Below are 16752 nucleotides of genomic sequence, written 5' to 3'. Positions count from 1 at the left end.
CCAGGAAAACAATTTAAATATAAAGACACACGATGGGGATTTAAAGTCATTTTGGATCAAAGGAGAATATATTTCATTTGCATAGGTGAAAAAAGTTCAAGAGTTCTGTTGTACAACATGGTGCCAATAATGATATTTTGCTACTTGAGAAATTCTCCCTTTTTTCACTGCCTGATTTCTATCCTTTCCCTTGCGCTCTTCGTACCCTATTAGTAAAGTCTGTAACCAGGGGTTCATCCTCAGACCACAGCATAGCTGTTTCATTAGTCATCTGGTCTGAACCTGAGTGGATTCCATATTTTCCTTATTAATGTCTCTGTAAGAACAGAAATGAGACTCATCAGGAAACCTTTACCCACACTCTGGTAGCAGTTGGCAGTTGGTGTTGAGTTGTATTATTTTGGATGATCTTATTTCTTCCATGTTTTAAAAGCGGGATTTTGTTTTCTAACTTGGCAATGTCTTGTCCATCACAGGATTGGACTGGTCTGAAGAGAGCGGAGAGGAGCTGGAGGACTCCGAGCAGGCCTCACCCTACCAGGTTGCATGGTCCATCCGAGAAACCCTCAGATATGAAAGACACATGTAAGTCATCTCTTTAAATTTCTCTTCTTAAATGAACACTGTAGCTAAGTGAAGTTTTTCCTTGCTATCCCTAATTTTGTTCTCTCGGATCAAGTTTTATTGTGGTGGAGAAAAAGTGGATACTCTTGTGTTTTGTGGTAAATCTATTGCCATACTTTTGCCTTTTATCACTGAGGGAGCCAGTTGTAATTGAAATAAGAATTGAGGGGGACCTGGAACAATTTCTTTGTTTACAGAAAGGAAAGCGAGGCCCAGCCCAGGCAGATTAATGAATGTGCCCGTGTCCACTAGAGAGCGGTGTCTGCCGTGATCTATCCCCAGCGCCTTACATTGCCTCTCCAATCCTAAATATGCCTTCAGAATGAGTGTTTTCCTCAGGTGTGCAAACAGTGATACTGGGAAGACTTTGCTTTGGCATTGTAGGGACTCACTTGGTGCAGTGAGCCTGTGTCATCAGACAGCCAGTGATGCCTTACACACTCGGCTAATGATTTACTTAAAATATTGTGGTTGAAATAGAAGTTCAGCAAGATAAAAGGAGGACCATCTGTCTGCCCCAGAGAGATTCCCATTCATTCATTTTTGCTATATATTTTACAAATAGGCTATGGTTTTTTATTTTCTGTAGTTAAAAATTTGATTTGTTATTGTATTCATAGGTAATTAGGCTTAGGGGACTTACTCATTTGAAACTACTCTATAAACCAGAATGTCAATTTATAGTAAGAAATCCACTCATCAAGTAGTATAAATGGTCACTGCATAGAATTACATAAGAAGCAAATGATAGAGCTTATTTGGGCATGGAATTGAAATAAGGAGTTTTATGAATGACCAGTGTCATTAAATTTTAATACTCTGATACATCTGCTTCTGTGTTGGGGATTTATTTCCTTTCCAGCTATCCTTGCCTCACTTATTTCCTAAATAATTTTGAAGAATACTGCTGTATTTTTTCTTGATGTTCCCATTTATATATATGATTTATATGTATGATTTAACACTGTTTCTTTATCATTCATGTGTTCCTTATTTCAGATGGAGTACAGTAGAGATAATAGGATTAAGGTTTTTTTTTTAATTAAAAAATTTCATTTACTTATTTATATGTACTTGAAAGGCAGAAAGACTGAGACACATGGAAATATTCTCTATCTCTAAACAACCATAGCAGCCAAGGCTGGGCCAGATCGGAGCCAGGAACCAGAAATTCAATTCTGGTCTTCCACTCGGGTGGCAGGAGCCCAAGTCCTTAACCATCCTCTGCTGCCTCCCAGGATGCTCTAGCAGGAAGCTGGATCAGGAATAGAGTAGGTAGAGCTGGAACTCGTAGAACTGTCCTCCAGTACAGGACGTGGGCGTCCCAAGCAGTGACCCAAATGTTTTTCCAAATGCCCACCTCCTTCTTATGGAAGGTTCTGCACGCTTATATTCCAGAGTCCATTGCATTTCACAAGAAAAACAATCATTATGTTCATAGTTGAAGAACATTTTCATGCTTAACTAGGATTTGGCTTAAATGTTTGGAAGGTCTGGCTTTGTTTCTGAGGTTTCCTGACTGCTCCATCTGGTTGCGTGTAGATAATCACTGCCTTGGCCAGTGTCTTGCAATTGTCCCCTGTGTTTTCCTCGAGTAATTTGATGGTTTCAAGGCTTGGATGTAGCTCCCTGATCCCTCTTTTTGTAATTTTAAAGGTAGTACCTAATTTAACTTGAAATCTTCCTTTTCATATAGACGCTTGCCTGTACCTTTAAGTACAGATTTTAAGTAACCCCAGTGTTGGTAAGATATTTTCATTCACTGCAGATTGCTTGTAAGCCTTGTTTATTCCTTGCTTATATTGTGGGTAATTTAGAAGTGATTTAGTATCTTTCTTTTTTGGGGGGGGGAGGGATTTTGCTGGCTAATTTCAATTCTGTTGATACCAGAAACAACCTTTGAACGTTGTGCTCTGTAAAAATTAGATGATTGGTTCATTCCAAAATACCCAAGAAAATCACTGCCTGAGGCCAAAGCCAGGAACCTGGATTTCAGTCTCAGTCTCCATGTGACAGAAATCCAGTCACTTGAGCCATCACCTCTGCCTCCCAGGAAACTGGAAATTGGATTAAGATGTCAAAGATAGAGCTAAATGCCAGGTTCCTTTAGACCACTTAAGTTAAATTTAATTATTGGGCTTACTATATTTAAATCTAATACCTTTTATTTGTGTCTGTGTGTATGTGTTTTCCCTTTTAAACTATTTATTTGTTTATCTATTCACTTGTAAAGCAATGAGAAAGAGATCGATAACTTCGATCCACTGATTCACTCTCCAAATGCTCGTACTGGCTGCGATTGGGGCAGATCAAAGCCTGGAGCCTGGAACTCTATCCTGGTCTCCCACCTGAGTAACAAGATCTCAAAGACTTGGATAATCTTATATTGCCTTCACAGGCACATTAGTAGGCAGCTGTATTGCAAGTGGAACAGCCAAGATTCAAACCAGTGCTCACAAGGGATATGAACATTGCAGACAATGGTTTAACCTGATGTGCACAATATGGGATCCTTGTATTTTTAAATTTTTTGGGGGGGCCTGGCGCGGTGGCACAGTGGTTAAGGTCCTCGCCTTGCACGCCCCAGGATCCCATATGGGCGCCGGTTCTATCCCGGTGGCCCCGCTTCCCTTCCAGCTCCCTACCTGTGGCCCAGAAAAGCAGTCGAGGACGGCCCAAAGCTTTGGGACCCTGCACCCGCGTGGGAGACCTGGAAGAGGCTTCTGGCTTCGGATTGGCATAGCATCGGCCCGTTGCGCTCACTTGGGGAGTGAATCATCGGATGGAAGATCTTCCTTTCTGTCTCTCCTCTCTGTATAGCCGCCTTTCCAATAAAAAAAATAATAAAAATAAATCTTTAAAAAATTTTTTTTTAAGATTTATTTCTTTTTATTGGAAAGTCAGATACACAGAGAGAAGGAGAGACAGAGAGGAAGATCTTCCTTCTGATGATTCACTTCCCAAGCAGCTGCAACAGCTGGAACTGAGTCGATCAAAAGGCAGCAGCCAGGAGCTTCTTCCAGGTCTCCCTCACAGGTGCAGGGTCCCAAGGCTTTGGGCCATCTCGACTGCTTTCCAGGCCATAAGCAGGGAGCTGGATGGGAAGTGGGGCCACTGGGATTGGAACCAGCTTCAATTTGGGATCCTGGCACATCAAGGTGAGGACTTTAGCCACTAGGCCATCACACCATTCCCTAACTAAATTTTTAAAAAGATTTAATTTTTTTTGGAAAGTCAAATTTCCAGGGAAAAGGAAAGACAGAGAGAAAGATCTGCTGTGCATTAATTCACTCTCCAAATGGCCACAATGGCCAGAGCTGAGCTGATCCAAAGCCAGAAGCCACCTCTGGGTCTCCCACATGAGTGCAGGATCCCAAGGCTTTGGACTGTCCTCTACTGCTTTCTCAGGCTACAAGCAGGGAGCTGGATGGGAAGTGGAGCAGCTGGGACATGAACTCGTTTCCATATGGGATCCTGGTGCTTGAATAGCCAGTTGAGCCAATCGCCAGCCCAACTAATTATTTTTTATGATTCTATTTTATCTCCTTCATTGACTCATTAATATTTCTTTTCTTCTTTGTGTAGTAACTATTCTCTTGTTTTATAGTATACTTTTTTCTTTTAAAGAGTTTTTTTATTACTTTGAAAGACAAATCTTCCTTCTGTTGTTTGACATTTAAGGAAATGACTCAAATAGGCAGCACTGGGCCAGGCCAAGGCCTGGAATTCGGGCTGCATCTGGGTCTCCCCCAAGGGTGGCAGGCCGTCTGAGCCATCTTCAGCCACCTAGTATAGTGCTTATTATCAGGAAGGCTAAACTGGGAGCAATGCTGGGACTTGAACTCAAAACTGTGATATGGCATAGAAACATCTCAAACAGAGCCAACTACTGTGCCAAACACCCAGCACAAATGTATCAGTTTGTTTTCCGTAGTCTGTCTTCGGGTGTTAAGTGACCTCTTGTAAGAAGAACCTTGCATCAATGTATTTTCACTTCTGCTCATTTTACTTACCTATTTGACAGTCTTTACTCATTGTGTTATGGAGACATTTATATCTGCACTTATTATTTTTAATTCTGAGGTTTCACTTTTTTTCTCTTTATCTTTTTCCCTTACATTTATTATTCATTTTATTTGGAAGGCAGAGAGAAAGAAATCTTTCCTCTGCTAGTTCATTGTTGAAATACTAACAGCAGCCGGGCGTGGGCAGGCTGAAGCCAGGAGCCTGAAACTCTCCCATGTCTTTGGGCCATCACCTGCTGTTTCCCAAGGTGTGCGTGCAGAGGAAGCTGCTGTCCTAAGTAACATCTTAACCACTGTCACAAACACCAGGCCTTAATCCATCTATAAGTGTGTGATAAAATTTACTAGTTCTGGTTCTGAGCTTTTCTTTGTAGGGAAGGTTTTTTGAAGTTAATTTAGTCTTGATAGCTGTGTTTTTACTTTGTTTTGTTTTTAAGATTTTTACTTTTTCTTGAATCAGATTTAGAAGGTTTTGTCACACTAGGAACTTGTCTGTTCCGTCTTTGGTATCTAATACAATAGAATACAAATTTCGTAGTATTCTCTTATAATCTTCTTATTCCCTTTAAGATTATAGATAGCATCTACTCTTTTTTTTATATACTTCTTTTTATTATTATCATTTTATGATACAGTTCTATAGGCCCTATGATTTCCCTTATCCCCTCCCCAATTCCTTCCCCACTCACTGAGTTCCCCTATAACATTACTATAATATAGTTCTTCTTACACAGTCATATGTCCGTCATTGTGGGCATGGACATTGGCAAGACGCAGTATACAGTTTCATTAGGAATCTGTCTTTGTCTGGAAGTAGAGATGCATACTGCATTGTATCCCCACATCTGAATATGATAGTCTCCATTACATAGTTACTATACATCTCCTTAAATGAAAAGCCACAATACAAAATCAACAACAGGAAAAAAAATATATAAATTTGCAACACCATGAAGTTAAATAACATGTTACCAGATATGATAGTCTCTTTTACACAGTTACTATACATTCCCTTAAATGAAAAGCCATAAAACAAAATCAACAACGCAATGAAGTTAAATAACATGCTACTGAATGATTAATGTGTTACTGAAGAAGTGAAAAAGAAAATCAAGAACTTTCTAGAAGAAAATGATGCTTCTGTATGACCTATGAGTCATTGAATAATATATAATCAGAAGAAAGCGTTTTGAAGAGATGAAACTAACAAAAAATATCAAAATTCATTAGATGTAGCTTCTGCTGATCTTTGTTGGTGAAATGTGTCTCCTGTAGGCAACGAATAGATGGGTTTTATTTTTAATCCAATCTATCACATTTGATTGATGAGTTTAATCCATTTACATTCAGGGTTAATATGAATGGGTGGTGATTTGATCCTGTCATTCTAGCAATGGTTTGTTCATTGATTTAGTCTTCTGTTGTTATTTCACTGGGATGTTCTTCACATTTGCCTTTGGTTTTGGTGGGTGCTATTCTTTTTCTCTGTCAAGAGAATATCTTTAAGTATCATTTATCGGGCGGCTTTGAAAGAAGCATATTGTTTTAACTTTTTTTTTTAATGATTTTTTTTTTGACAATCTTTACATATTTAATTGGGGTTAAAAAAAAAAGGTTCAAGGCCTAAAGGGGGATATAGAGGGAGAAGCCCCACCCAGTTTCCCACCCACCCTAAGTCCCGGATGTGGGGCATGCTCCGAGATACTCGATCAAGTGGTTCCAATAGTTCACCATTCATGGGTCACTGCCAGTCTCACCACTCCAAGCACAATGTGGTAGTTGAAGAGTCCATTGATTGACACAGTCCCTTCTAGAGTCTCCATCTGCCCAGTTTTTTGCTGCCAACAGATAGCTGAGGTTGTTGCTTGACTTGTTCTGTCTTTTCTTGGTTAGGACTCTGAGTCCGGTGTCTCGACTGGGGAGATCCTCAAAGAAATTTTGAGGTATTCCCAGTCCAGATTCCTGTGTGTTCTAGTAAGGATAGGGCCCGGCACAGTCCATTGCCCCGATCAGCTGGTGGTTGCAGTTGCTGGGTCGGTTCTGTCTCCACCCGTGTCCTCTTGTAGTCCGGCCTGGTTCTGCCCTGGACATACTTGGCCCTCGCACGTACCAGTAGGAACTGCAGCCCAGTCAGGGCGGCCCACAGTAACCCCAACCAGGCCCACCCCCTACCCTGTCTTGCCAATATGTATGGCATACTAGTCCAATCTGTCCCAAATACCCTTCTGTTCATATACTTGCCAACGGGTGTTGCAACCTACTTCCATCCAACCATCTCATCCAACCGGCCCTAACGGATGTTGTTGGGTGTCTGTCTAGCCACCCCAGCCCCGACCTAGTTCCCATGCCCTCCCGTGGAAGGTGATGACCCAAGAGGGAGGAGCCCACTATTTCCCTCCCAGGTCGCTCCCATTCCAGTTGTACCCTCTCCAGTTGGCCCTGTGATTCAACTCGACATGTCTAACCCTTTGTATCAGCTTCTGCCAGCTGATGCTACGACCAAGCCCCAACAACCTTCACCTACTCTGATTGTAGCTTGCACCAATGGGAATAGTCAGCCCAGCCTGGCTTTCACCCAATCTGGTCCACATGAAGTACGCAGGTGCTGTGTCCCTGCCTGGCCTGGTCTACCCCCTACCCAGCTCACGCTCCTCAGTGTAAGTTGCTGTTCAGCTAGGGAACCATCCCTTATTCCCCTGTCAGCTCTGCCTCCTCCCTTCCTGGTTCTCACGTGTGCTGGTTGGGTGTTATGGCTGCATCCGGCTCAGGCTACCTCACCTTGGCATTCCAAATTGTGTGTTGCTCTTGTCACGACCGGACCTGGTTCGACCCACACTCTGTTTTGGCGTTCGGATTTACCAGTGGATGACATGAGCAGATTCAGCCTGGTCCACCCCCGACCCATGCCAAATGCATGCCAGTGGGACACTTTCCATGACCTCTTGGCTGTTACCTTCCATGTTTCTTGCGCTGACCTGCGGGGTCTGTGTCCTGCCAGAGGAGTTGCCCGGGCTCCTCCATCAGAACCCCTCTAAGTGCCAAGTTTCGTGCATACCAGTGGGTCCATGTGCCAGTTCGCCTCCTGTCCTAGCAGGAATAGTGGCCTTTCCTAACTGGCCATCATCCCATTCTGGTTCTTGCTGTAGGGTGTTTCAGCCCAGCCACGGTCGTCCACACCCCCATATAGCTCGTATATGGCTCAGTTGGGGTTGGGACCTAGCCTAGTCTGTCCCACGTCTACCCCGGTACTCCAAAGTGCCAGAAGGTGTTGCGGTCTGGCCCGGCCCGATATGTCTTTTTCCAGTCCACACTTGTGCCAAGGGAGACGACGACTGTATCCAGACCCGACCGCAGCCCCATCCACCTGTCACGACCCCTGCCTTAGACACCGTGGCTCAACTCTGAATAGCATCTACTCTTTCACACCTAGTGTTTGTAACAGATGACTTCTCTTTTTCTCCAGCTTGAAGGGGTTATCCATGTTGGACATGTTAAAGAATCAATATTGTTTTTCTATCCTCTCTTTTTTCCATTTGTTTCTTCCCTATTTATTATGTCCTTTCTTCTGTGTGTTTTGGACTTGGTTATTTTCTTCTGGTTTTGTACTGATTTGACATCCTTTTAAGCATAGATAATTGTAGCTATATATTTCAAAACTTCATCAGTAAGTTATGGTATCTACCTTCCTCTACTTAAAATATTTCTTAATTTCCTCAATGGTTTATGAGAAAGGGCATGGTAGATGTGTAGGGTAAGAAACGGAAGAGGGAATGTAGGGTTTCCATTTCCATTTCTGGGTGCACCACCTTCCAGGAGCTTCCAAATGTTCACCTGAGGAAGCTCTTTAAGCATCACCCTTTGGGATTTTTATGGAAGCTTTATTGCCTAGGAATGGGTAAACCATGGGTAACTGTACTGAGGTATGATTGGAGGTATGATCCAGTGCTAACAGACTGGGTAAGGAAACCCAGCAAAGTCTGTCAGATTTAACATTCTTTTCAGCCTGTCTTTACAACATTCCTTCCTCTAGGGTGTGGGGCACAATCTGTTCATAAGAGATTTTGCTTATGGCCAGCTACAAGACAGAAAGTCAGTGATAGAGTTCTTATTACCCTGTTTGGGGAAGAGAAATTCTAGTTGTTGTGGCTTTGCCTTGGCTACTTACCTATTTTCTGTCTGTGTAGATGTGGATATCAATGCCAGACATTTCATGTAAATGCAGTCATACATTGTAATCTTGTTGGAGAGTATGCTCCTGTGATGTGATTTTAATCTGTCAAGAATATTGAGACCTATGTTAGAACCTAGCCTACGATCTGTTTTAAAGAATATTTTATGTTGCTCTTGTGTAGATGCGTGTTCTGCTGGTGGTGGTATTGTTACCTAAAACTAGTTGATATTTGATGGTATTTTGTTCTGTTCCCCTGTTTATCCTCTATTGCTATGTCTATTATTGCAAGTGGGATATTAAAAGATCTAATATTGTGGAATTTTTTTTCCTTTGCTTCCATTAATTTTTGCTGTATGTATTTTAGGACTCTTGTTATGAATGTACGGTATATACCGTCTTTTTGTACTGATGCCTTTATCATTAAGTACCCACCTTTATCTTTAAGACATCTCTGTTTTGAAAATGTTTATATCGGGCCCGGCGCGGTGGCGCAAGTGGTTAAGGTCCTCGCCTTGCACGCCCGGGATCCCATATGGGCGCCGGTTCTAATCCCGGCAGCCCCGCTTCCCATCCAGCTCCCTGCCTGTGGCCCGGGAAAGCAGTCGAGGACGGCCCAAAGCTTTGGGACCCTGCACCCGCGTGGGAGACCCGGAAGAGGCTCCTGGCTTCGGATTGGCATAGTATCGGCCCGTTGCGCTCACTTGGGGAGTGAATCATGGGACGGAAGATCTTCCTCTCTGTCTCTCCTCTCTGTATATCCGCTTTTCCAATGAAAAAATAATAAAAATAAATCTTTTAAAAAAAAAAGAAAATGTTTATATCTTTAAGACATTTATTTTGATTTGAAAGGCAGATTTAGAGATAGAGTAGGGTATCAGAGAGAGAAAGAGATTAAAATCTTGCATGCACTGATTCACTCCCCAAATAGCCAAAATGGCTAGAGCAGGGCCAATCTGAAGTTGGGAGCCAGGAGCTTCTTCTAGTCTCTCACATGGGTATAAGGGTCCAAGAATTTATTTTTTTTAATTAATTAATTAATTTTTAAAATTTTGACAATCTTTACATAGTTAATTTGGGTAAAAAGGTTCAAGAGTTATAGGAAAGTGGGTAAGAACTATTATTTCCATATTGTTTCTTTCATGTATCTGAGGTAAATGGGGATATTAAGGGAGAAGACCCACCCAGTTTCCCACCCACTCTTAAGTCCCAGATGTGGGGCATGCTCTGAAATACTTGCTCAAGTGGTTTTGATAGTTCACCAGTTATGAATTACTGCCAGTCTCGCCACTCCAAACACAATGAGGTCGTTGAAGAATCCACTGATTGACACGGTCCATCATAGCATCTCCATTTGCCCCGTATTTCACTGCCAACATATAGCTGAGGTGGTTGATTGACTTGTTCTGTCTTCTGTCTTTTCTTGGCCAGGGCTTCAAGTCAGGTATTTCGACTGGGGAGATCCCCAAAGAAACTTTGTCTGAGGTGTTCCCAGACCGGATTCTTGTATGTACTAGCAAGTACAAGGCCCGGCACAGTCCATCGCCCTGATCAGCTGGTGGTTGCAATTGCTGGGTTGGTTCTGTTTTCAGCCCCAACTTCCACTTGAACCAGTGGGTGTTGCAGTCCAGGCTGTTTCTGCCCAGCACATACTGTGGGCCTACCTAGCCCAGCCCTGGAGACCTCCCCCCTCGGTCAGTGTACTTACCCCAAAGGGAGCAGCCGTGGAGTCCAGGCAAGCCCAGGCACAGCTCACCACATGCACGTGGTCGCTGGCTTCTGGGATCCAGGCAAGAGACGCCCCGTCCCAGGAGGGTCGAAGAATTTAGGCCATCTTCTGCTGCTTTCCCAGGTGCATTAGCAGGAAGCTAGATTAAGTGGGGCAGCTAGGGTGTGGAAAAATGCCCAAATGAGAGGCCAATGTTTCAGGTGGAGGCTTGGCTTGCCACACCATAGCACCAGCTCTTGAAAATATATTTCATCAAATGTTGTAGCATATATGCCATTTTCTTCCCTTTCAACCTTATTTTTGTCTTTTAATAGGACATAGACCTACAATTAAATTTTTGTTGTTGTTGTTTAAATCTTGGGTCCAACAATGCATTGGCTAAATCCTCACTTGCAAGTGCAAAGATCCCTGGATACCAGTTTGTGTCACAGATGCTGCACTTCCCATCCAGCTGTCTGTCTATGGCCTGGGAAAGCAGCAGAGAATGACTCAAGCTCTTGGGACCCTGTGCCCTTGTGGAAGACACAGAGTTAACTCCTGGCTCCTGGCTTTGTATCGGCTTAGCTCCAACTGTTATGACCATTTGGGAAGTGAGCCAGTGGATAAAAATATCTCCTTTCTGAAATCTGCTTTTCCAATAAAAATAATTTAAAAAATTTTTTTAAGAAATTTTAATTTGAAAGAAAGAGACAGACAGATGGGGAGAAATCTTCCAACCACTGCTTTGCTTTCCAAATACCCACAAACAGCCAGGGATGGGCTGAGTCAGGCCCAAACCAAGAGTTTAGAACTCAGTCTGACTCCTCTACATGGGAAGCAGAAAACAACTTAAGCCATCACTTGTGCCATCCAGAATAGCAACTAGCAGGAATCTCATTTGAAAGCAGACTAGCTGGAAATCAAACCAGGCACTTCGGATGTGGGATTTGGGCATCCCAAGCAACAACTGAACCGCTGTGTCACTTACACATTTTTAAGTGTAACATGAAGTGTAATTCAGATGGATATTTAAATTTACAAGAGGTTTAACAGTTTCATAAGGTGCTTGTAGATTTCATATTCCCACCAGCATTGTCCCAAATTCCAATCACCAAGTATCCTCTCAAACATTTGGTGGTGTCAGGTTTTGCTTGCTTGTTTGTTAGTTTTAGATGATAGAGAATGAAGTGTCAGTGTCAGTTTACTTCGCATTTCCCTGAGAACTGATGATGTTCAGCACCTTTTCATGCACTTGTTAACTACTCTGAGATCTTTATGTAAATTGTTTTTTTAAGCCTTTTGCCATCTGTTTGGTTTGTATTCTTGATTTTTAAAAATTTCTTATAACCCATTATGTGTTGTAGACACTAGTCATCACACACAGAGGGTACTTCCGAGAGTTCTTGGGAGATGGGTATTCTGTCTAGTCATTGAGGCAGCAATTGAGATGTCTGTGTCTCCTGCCAGCATGCCTGGGCTCCATACACAGCTCTGGCTGCTGAAACTGCTGTTTGCGGGGACAGGGTATGGCTGCAACAGGTGGGTCACCACCACCCACATGGGAGAACTACTCTGAGTCTGGCTGCTGGCCCCACACGTTGCAGGCATGTGGGGACTATAGTGAATAGCTCTGAATGCCTGTCTTTACTTGCCTTTCCTATAAATAACTTTTCTAAAAAGTTGATGGAAGAGCAGACATTTGCCCTAAAGAACACTTAATTCCACATAAGAGTGCCTGGAATAAGGGCCTAGTTCTGCATCCTGACTCCAGCTTCGCAGCCCCTGGGAGGCAACTGTGCTGGCTCTAGTGGTTTTCTACCTTTTCTCAGTTGGAGGCTTGAGTTAAGCTTTGGCCAAACTATTCCAGGAATTTGAGGAGTAAACCAGCAGCTCAGAGCTCTCTTCTTCCCTGTCTGCCTTTGTATCTGTGTCACAAACAATGTCAATGGTGAAAACAAACAAACAAGCAAAAAGACTACATGCATTTCAAAAGCATTTGTACCAAAATACCTAACTTCTAATTCCAATTTTTCATAAATATTTTTGAAATATTCTTGTGTATTGCCAGAATGTGTTCTTGAAGTTCCTTGCTTTGATTTCTTCATTATTAATTTTTTGAAAAGCAGAGATTTAGAAATCTACATCAATTGTAGGATTGACATTTTAATGATGTTAAGTTTTCCAATCCATGAGTTGAGGATACTGTTCTAGTTTGTATCCTTTTATGTTTTTTCTTAGTAGATTTTAGTTTTCAGTATGATACGTGTGTATGTGTATAGATATAGATAGATAGATACATACATACATATAGATATTGTCTTGCAGCATTTTGCTTCTCTCTGAGTCAGAAATAAGCCTCAAGAACTTTCATAGTTCTATAGCATGCATTAACATCAAGATGTATCTTTCCATGGTTAGCTTGAGAAACACTTGTCTGGTCTGTCCTCCTTCAGCAATAACAGTTTGACAAGTGATCATCTTTTTTTTTTTTCTAAGATTTATCTATTTATTTGTTTTATTGGAAAGTCAGGTATACAGAGAGTTGCAGAGACAGAGAGGAAGATCTTCCATCCGATGGTTCACTCCCCAAGTGGCTGCAAGGGCTGGAGCTGAGCCAATCCAAAGCCAGGAGCCAGGAACTTCTTCCAGGTCTCCCTTGTGGGTGCAGGGTCCCAAGCCTTTGGGCCGTCCTCGACTGCTTTCCCAGGCCACAAGCAGGGAGCCGGATGGGAAGTGGAGCTGCCGGGATTAGAACCGGCGCCCATATGGGATCCCGGCGCATTCAAGGCGAGGACCTTAACCACTCACTATTGTGCTGGATCCAAGTGATCATCTTTTTCTTTTTACTTGCATCTAAGACCTGCATCTTTCCTCCTCTTTTTCATTAATACCATTTCCTTGCTGCTAGTTGAAGATTCATAACCATTGAGTCATTACTGACTGTCTTGTTTCTTTCTTATCCAGTTGCCGATTTGAGTTAATTCTTTCATGATTGTGGCTTTTGTGTGTGTTGTTCTCTCTGGTATCTATGCCATTTTCCTCTGTCACTGCCTTGTCTTTCAGTTGTTGGTTGTTGACTGAAATCTGTATCTCTTCCCCGGATATGCTGTGTTGCCATTTCTAACGGATCTTGTACAGCTCAGCTGATGCCCTGTCTACTCTTTGAATTCTGTTTTGATGTGGAGTTTTTCTGCCCCTCGTGTGCCAGTTGCTCCTGTTGCTCACTGTACACGTGGGATGCCCCTCCCCTGTCTCTGCTCGTGGGAGCCGTAGAGGGATTACTGTGCCTTCCATCTTCCCCTTCAGCTGATTACTTTCATCCTGCTGATTCCTCTCTGCCATTGGTCATTGTGATTTCTTCTCTGGGTTTTATATTCATTTTGTTACATGCTATCTTCTGTTTTTTCCTCTCTGTATTTCGAATCTGTTGAAAGTATAGTCTTTCGGGCCTGGCGCGGTGGCGCAAGTGGTTAAAGGTCCTCGCCTTGCACGCCCGGGATCCCATATGGGCGCCGGTTCTAATCCCGGCAGCCCCGCTTCCCTTCCAGCTCCCTGCCTGTGGCCTGGGAAGGCAGTCAAGGACGGCCCAAAGGCTTGGGACCCTGCACCCACGTGGGAGACCCGGAAGAGGCTCCTGGCTTCGGATTGGCATAGTATCGGCCTGTTGCGCTCACTTGGGGAGTGAATCATCGGACGGAAGATCTTCCTCTCTGTCTCTCCTCTCTGTATATCTGCCTTTCCAATGAAAAATAATAAAAATAAATCTTTTAAAAAAAAAAAAGAAAGAAAGAAAGTATAGTCTTTCTCATGCATACTAAATTTTCTTTGAAATCTGCAAAGTTTTGTGTTTTTTTTTTTTTAGTTGTCTGTGAAATAAAAGTTAAACTTTTCATCTTCTGTTTAGGCTTAGAAAGTTTACCTAACACTCTGCTCCTAGATAGCTACTGAGTACTTGCTGCTCACATCCTGTCCATCTCTGTATCTGGGTTTCTGCTATTATGAGAGGCATCCTTTTTTCACATCTTTTGACTTCACCTCGTCTTGTAGGTTCTCTTATCATCATCTCTTCCTTAGAATTTCCCGACCAGCCAACTTTCCAGGGAACCTCACTGGTACTTTCTTCATAGCTTTGTTGTGGAAGTTGCCGTTTCTCTTCTCACAGTAGACGCGAGTTACTGGCTATATCAGGACTCCCAAATTTAGACCTACTGTGACTCTTTATGGGATAATTCAAAATAAATATTCCTAGGACTTACTTCATGGAGATTCCAGCGTGCCTGCAACAGCTGGGGCTGAGCCAGACCAAAGCCAGCAGTAGGAGCTCACTCTGGATCTCTCACATGAGTGGCAAGAACTGAGGTGCTTGAGCCATCACCTGCCACTTCCCAGGCTGAGCATCAGCAGGAAGCTGGCATCGGGAGCAGAGGCAGTGCTTGGACCCACGTGCTCCAATAGGAGTTGCAAGTGTCCCAAACAGTGTATTAACCACTAGGCCAAATGTTACCATCTCCCAGTAATGATTGATAGATCCTCTTGTGCTTATTTTGTGTACATTGAATTGTAAAACTCTGAAACTCGGTCCTCTCTTCCATAGTGCTCAGCATATTAAGACACAAAATAAATGTTGAATGTTGGATAATTGAAAGATCAAAGATACAGTGTATGCATATAGCACAAATACTGAAGAAGAGAATAAGATACTAACAGAAGTAACCTAATACTGACTATTGTGAAAGAAAGTGGTATAATGTAATGAAAGTAAAGAAGAAAAATCCAGCAATGGTTTTAAACACTTTCAATAATTAATAGTCTGTAGTGAGACATGTGTAGAATTTACTTTATGTTACAATACCAAAGGAAGAAAATAACACTGACCAGTTTTCATGTTTAGTGTACATTATTATAGCAGAGAGCAATACCACATTGCTTATAAAGAAGTGGTATTTTTCACTCTCACCGATAGTGGACATTGCTAACTAGCCACAGCTTTGTGAGTGTGAAAGAACCCTCAGCTTCCTCCCACAGCAGTCATGACGTCACCGCGTGATGGGAAAAACCTATGTGCAGGTGCTCACCTGTGAAATGCTGCTCAGGATCCTTTTCTGGTTGTACTTGATGAGGTACCAGATTCATGGAGCCCCAACACAAGAAAACAGTAGTTCAAAGCCGCATGGGCAGCTGTTGGATACTGTATTGCTAAATTCCTTGGCTGTGTTTCTGTACGACCCGTCTATGCCGGGTTAAACTGTGCTGCATGTTTTCTCATAACAACTATGTCCTTTACTCTGACTTGTAGGAAATAACAGAAAAATAATGCTTTTTTTTTCTCTATGACTTCCTTCTGAAAGCACTAATGCCTACATGTTAAGGTTAAACTGCTAACACACTGGCTTGTTCCTATCAGCTTGGTAATTGTTGAGAAATATCATGCTATTTTCAGTCATATTAGAATTCTCTAATTCTTGCTAAGTATGTCTTCATAGGAAATGAAGTTTTGTTTATTTCTTTTATTTATTTGAAAGAGTGAGAGAGATGGAGAGACACCAAAATCTCCCATCTGCCAGTTCACTTCCCAAGTACCTATAGCAGCCAGGCTGGGTCAAGCTGAAGCCCAGAGCTGGAACACAATCCAGGTTTCCTACATGGATGGCAGGCACCCAAGGACTTGGGTTATGCCATCTCCAAGGTTATACACCAACAGGAAATTGGGGACTTGAACCCAGGCAACTCCAAATGTGAAGTCCAAAGCAGGGACAACCACAGGTCTCACAGACTAATGTTGTAAGCCTGCTCATCAAGCTACTATTCATTATTTCTCTGGTGCTTTTCTAAAATGAGCCTAATCTGTTTTTCACTTCTCTGTCTGCCTCCTAGGTCAGATGACGATGACACCGAGAGTAGGAGCTCCAGGGTGACCCAACTTTGCACTTACTTTCAGCAGAAATACAAGCACCTCTGCCGCCTGGAGCGGGCAGAATCTCGTCAAAAGAAATGCCGGCATATGCTCAGGAAGGCTTTGCTGCAGGCAGCCAGCAAGGAACCCGAGTGTGCTGGGCAGCTCGTCCAAGAACTGCGGAGAGCTGCATGTAGCCGGGCCAGGTTAGAGCCAGCCACAGCCCCTGTTCCTAAGGAATTTGTCTCCACTTATTTTGTGTGTGTGTGTGTGTGTTGCTTTTGTTTGCTTGTTTCTAAAGATGTTTGTTTATTTGAGAGTCAGAGCTGCAGAG

The 16752-nt window shown here is 42.8% G+C and overlaps 1 protein-coding gene across 3 annotated transcripts in view; it reads left to right on the top strand.

Annotated features, from left to right (window-relative positions):
* The window catches only part of INO80D (INO80 complex subunit D), a 72465-nt gene that overhangs the window by 31786 nt on the left and 23927 nt on the right, over positions 1 to 16752 (top strand). For all 3 annotated transcript variants that reach the window (XM_040984545.1, XM_040984543.1, XM_040984544.1), the window contains 2 exons: positions 477 to 585; positions 16400 to 16624. In XM_040984545.1, coding sequence (XP_040840479.1) covers positions 477 to 585; positions 16400 to 16624 — 334 coding nt within the window. The remainder of the gene's footprint in view (positions 1 to 476; positions 586 to 16399; positions 16625 to 16752) is intronic.

This window comes from Ochotona curzoniae, unplaced genomic scaffold, assembly GCF_017591425.1.
Source record: "Ochotona curzoniae isolate NIBS_2020 unplaced genomic scaffold, NIBS_Ocur_1.0 contig_4148, whole genome shotgun sequence".
Classification (NCBI taxonomy): domain Eukaryota; kingdom Metazoa; phylum Chordata; class Mammalia; order Lagomorpha; family Ochotonidae; genus Ochotona; species Ochotona curzoniae.
Note: the sequence above shows the minus strand (reverse complement) of the source record. Positions and strands in the feature narration are given on the sequence as shown.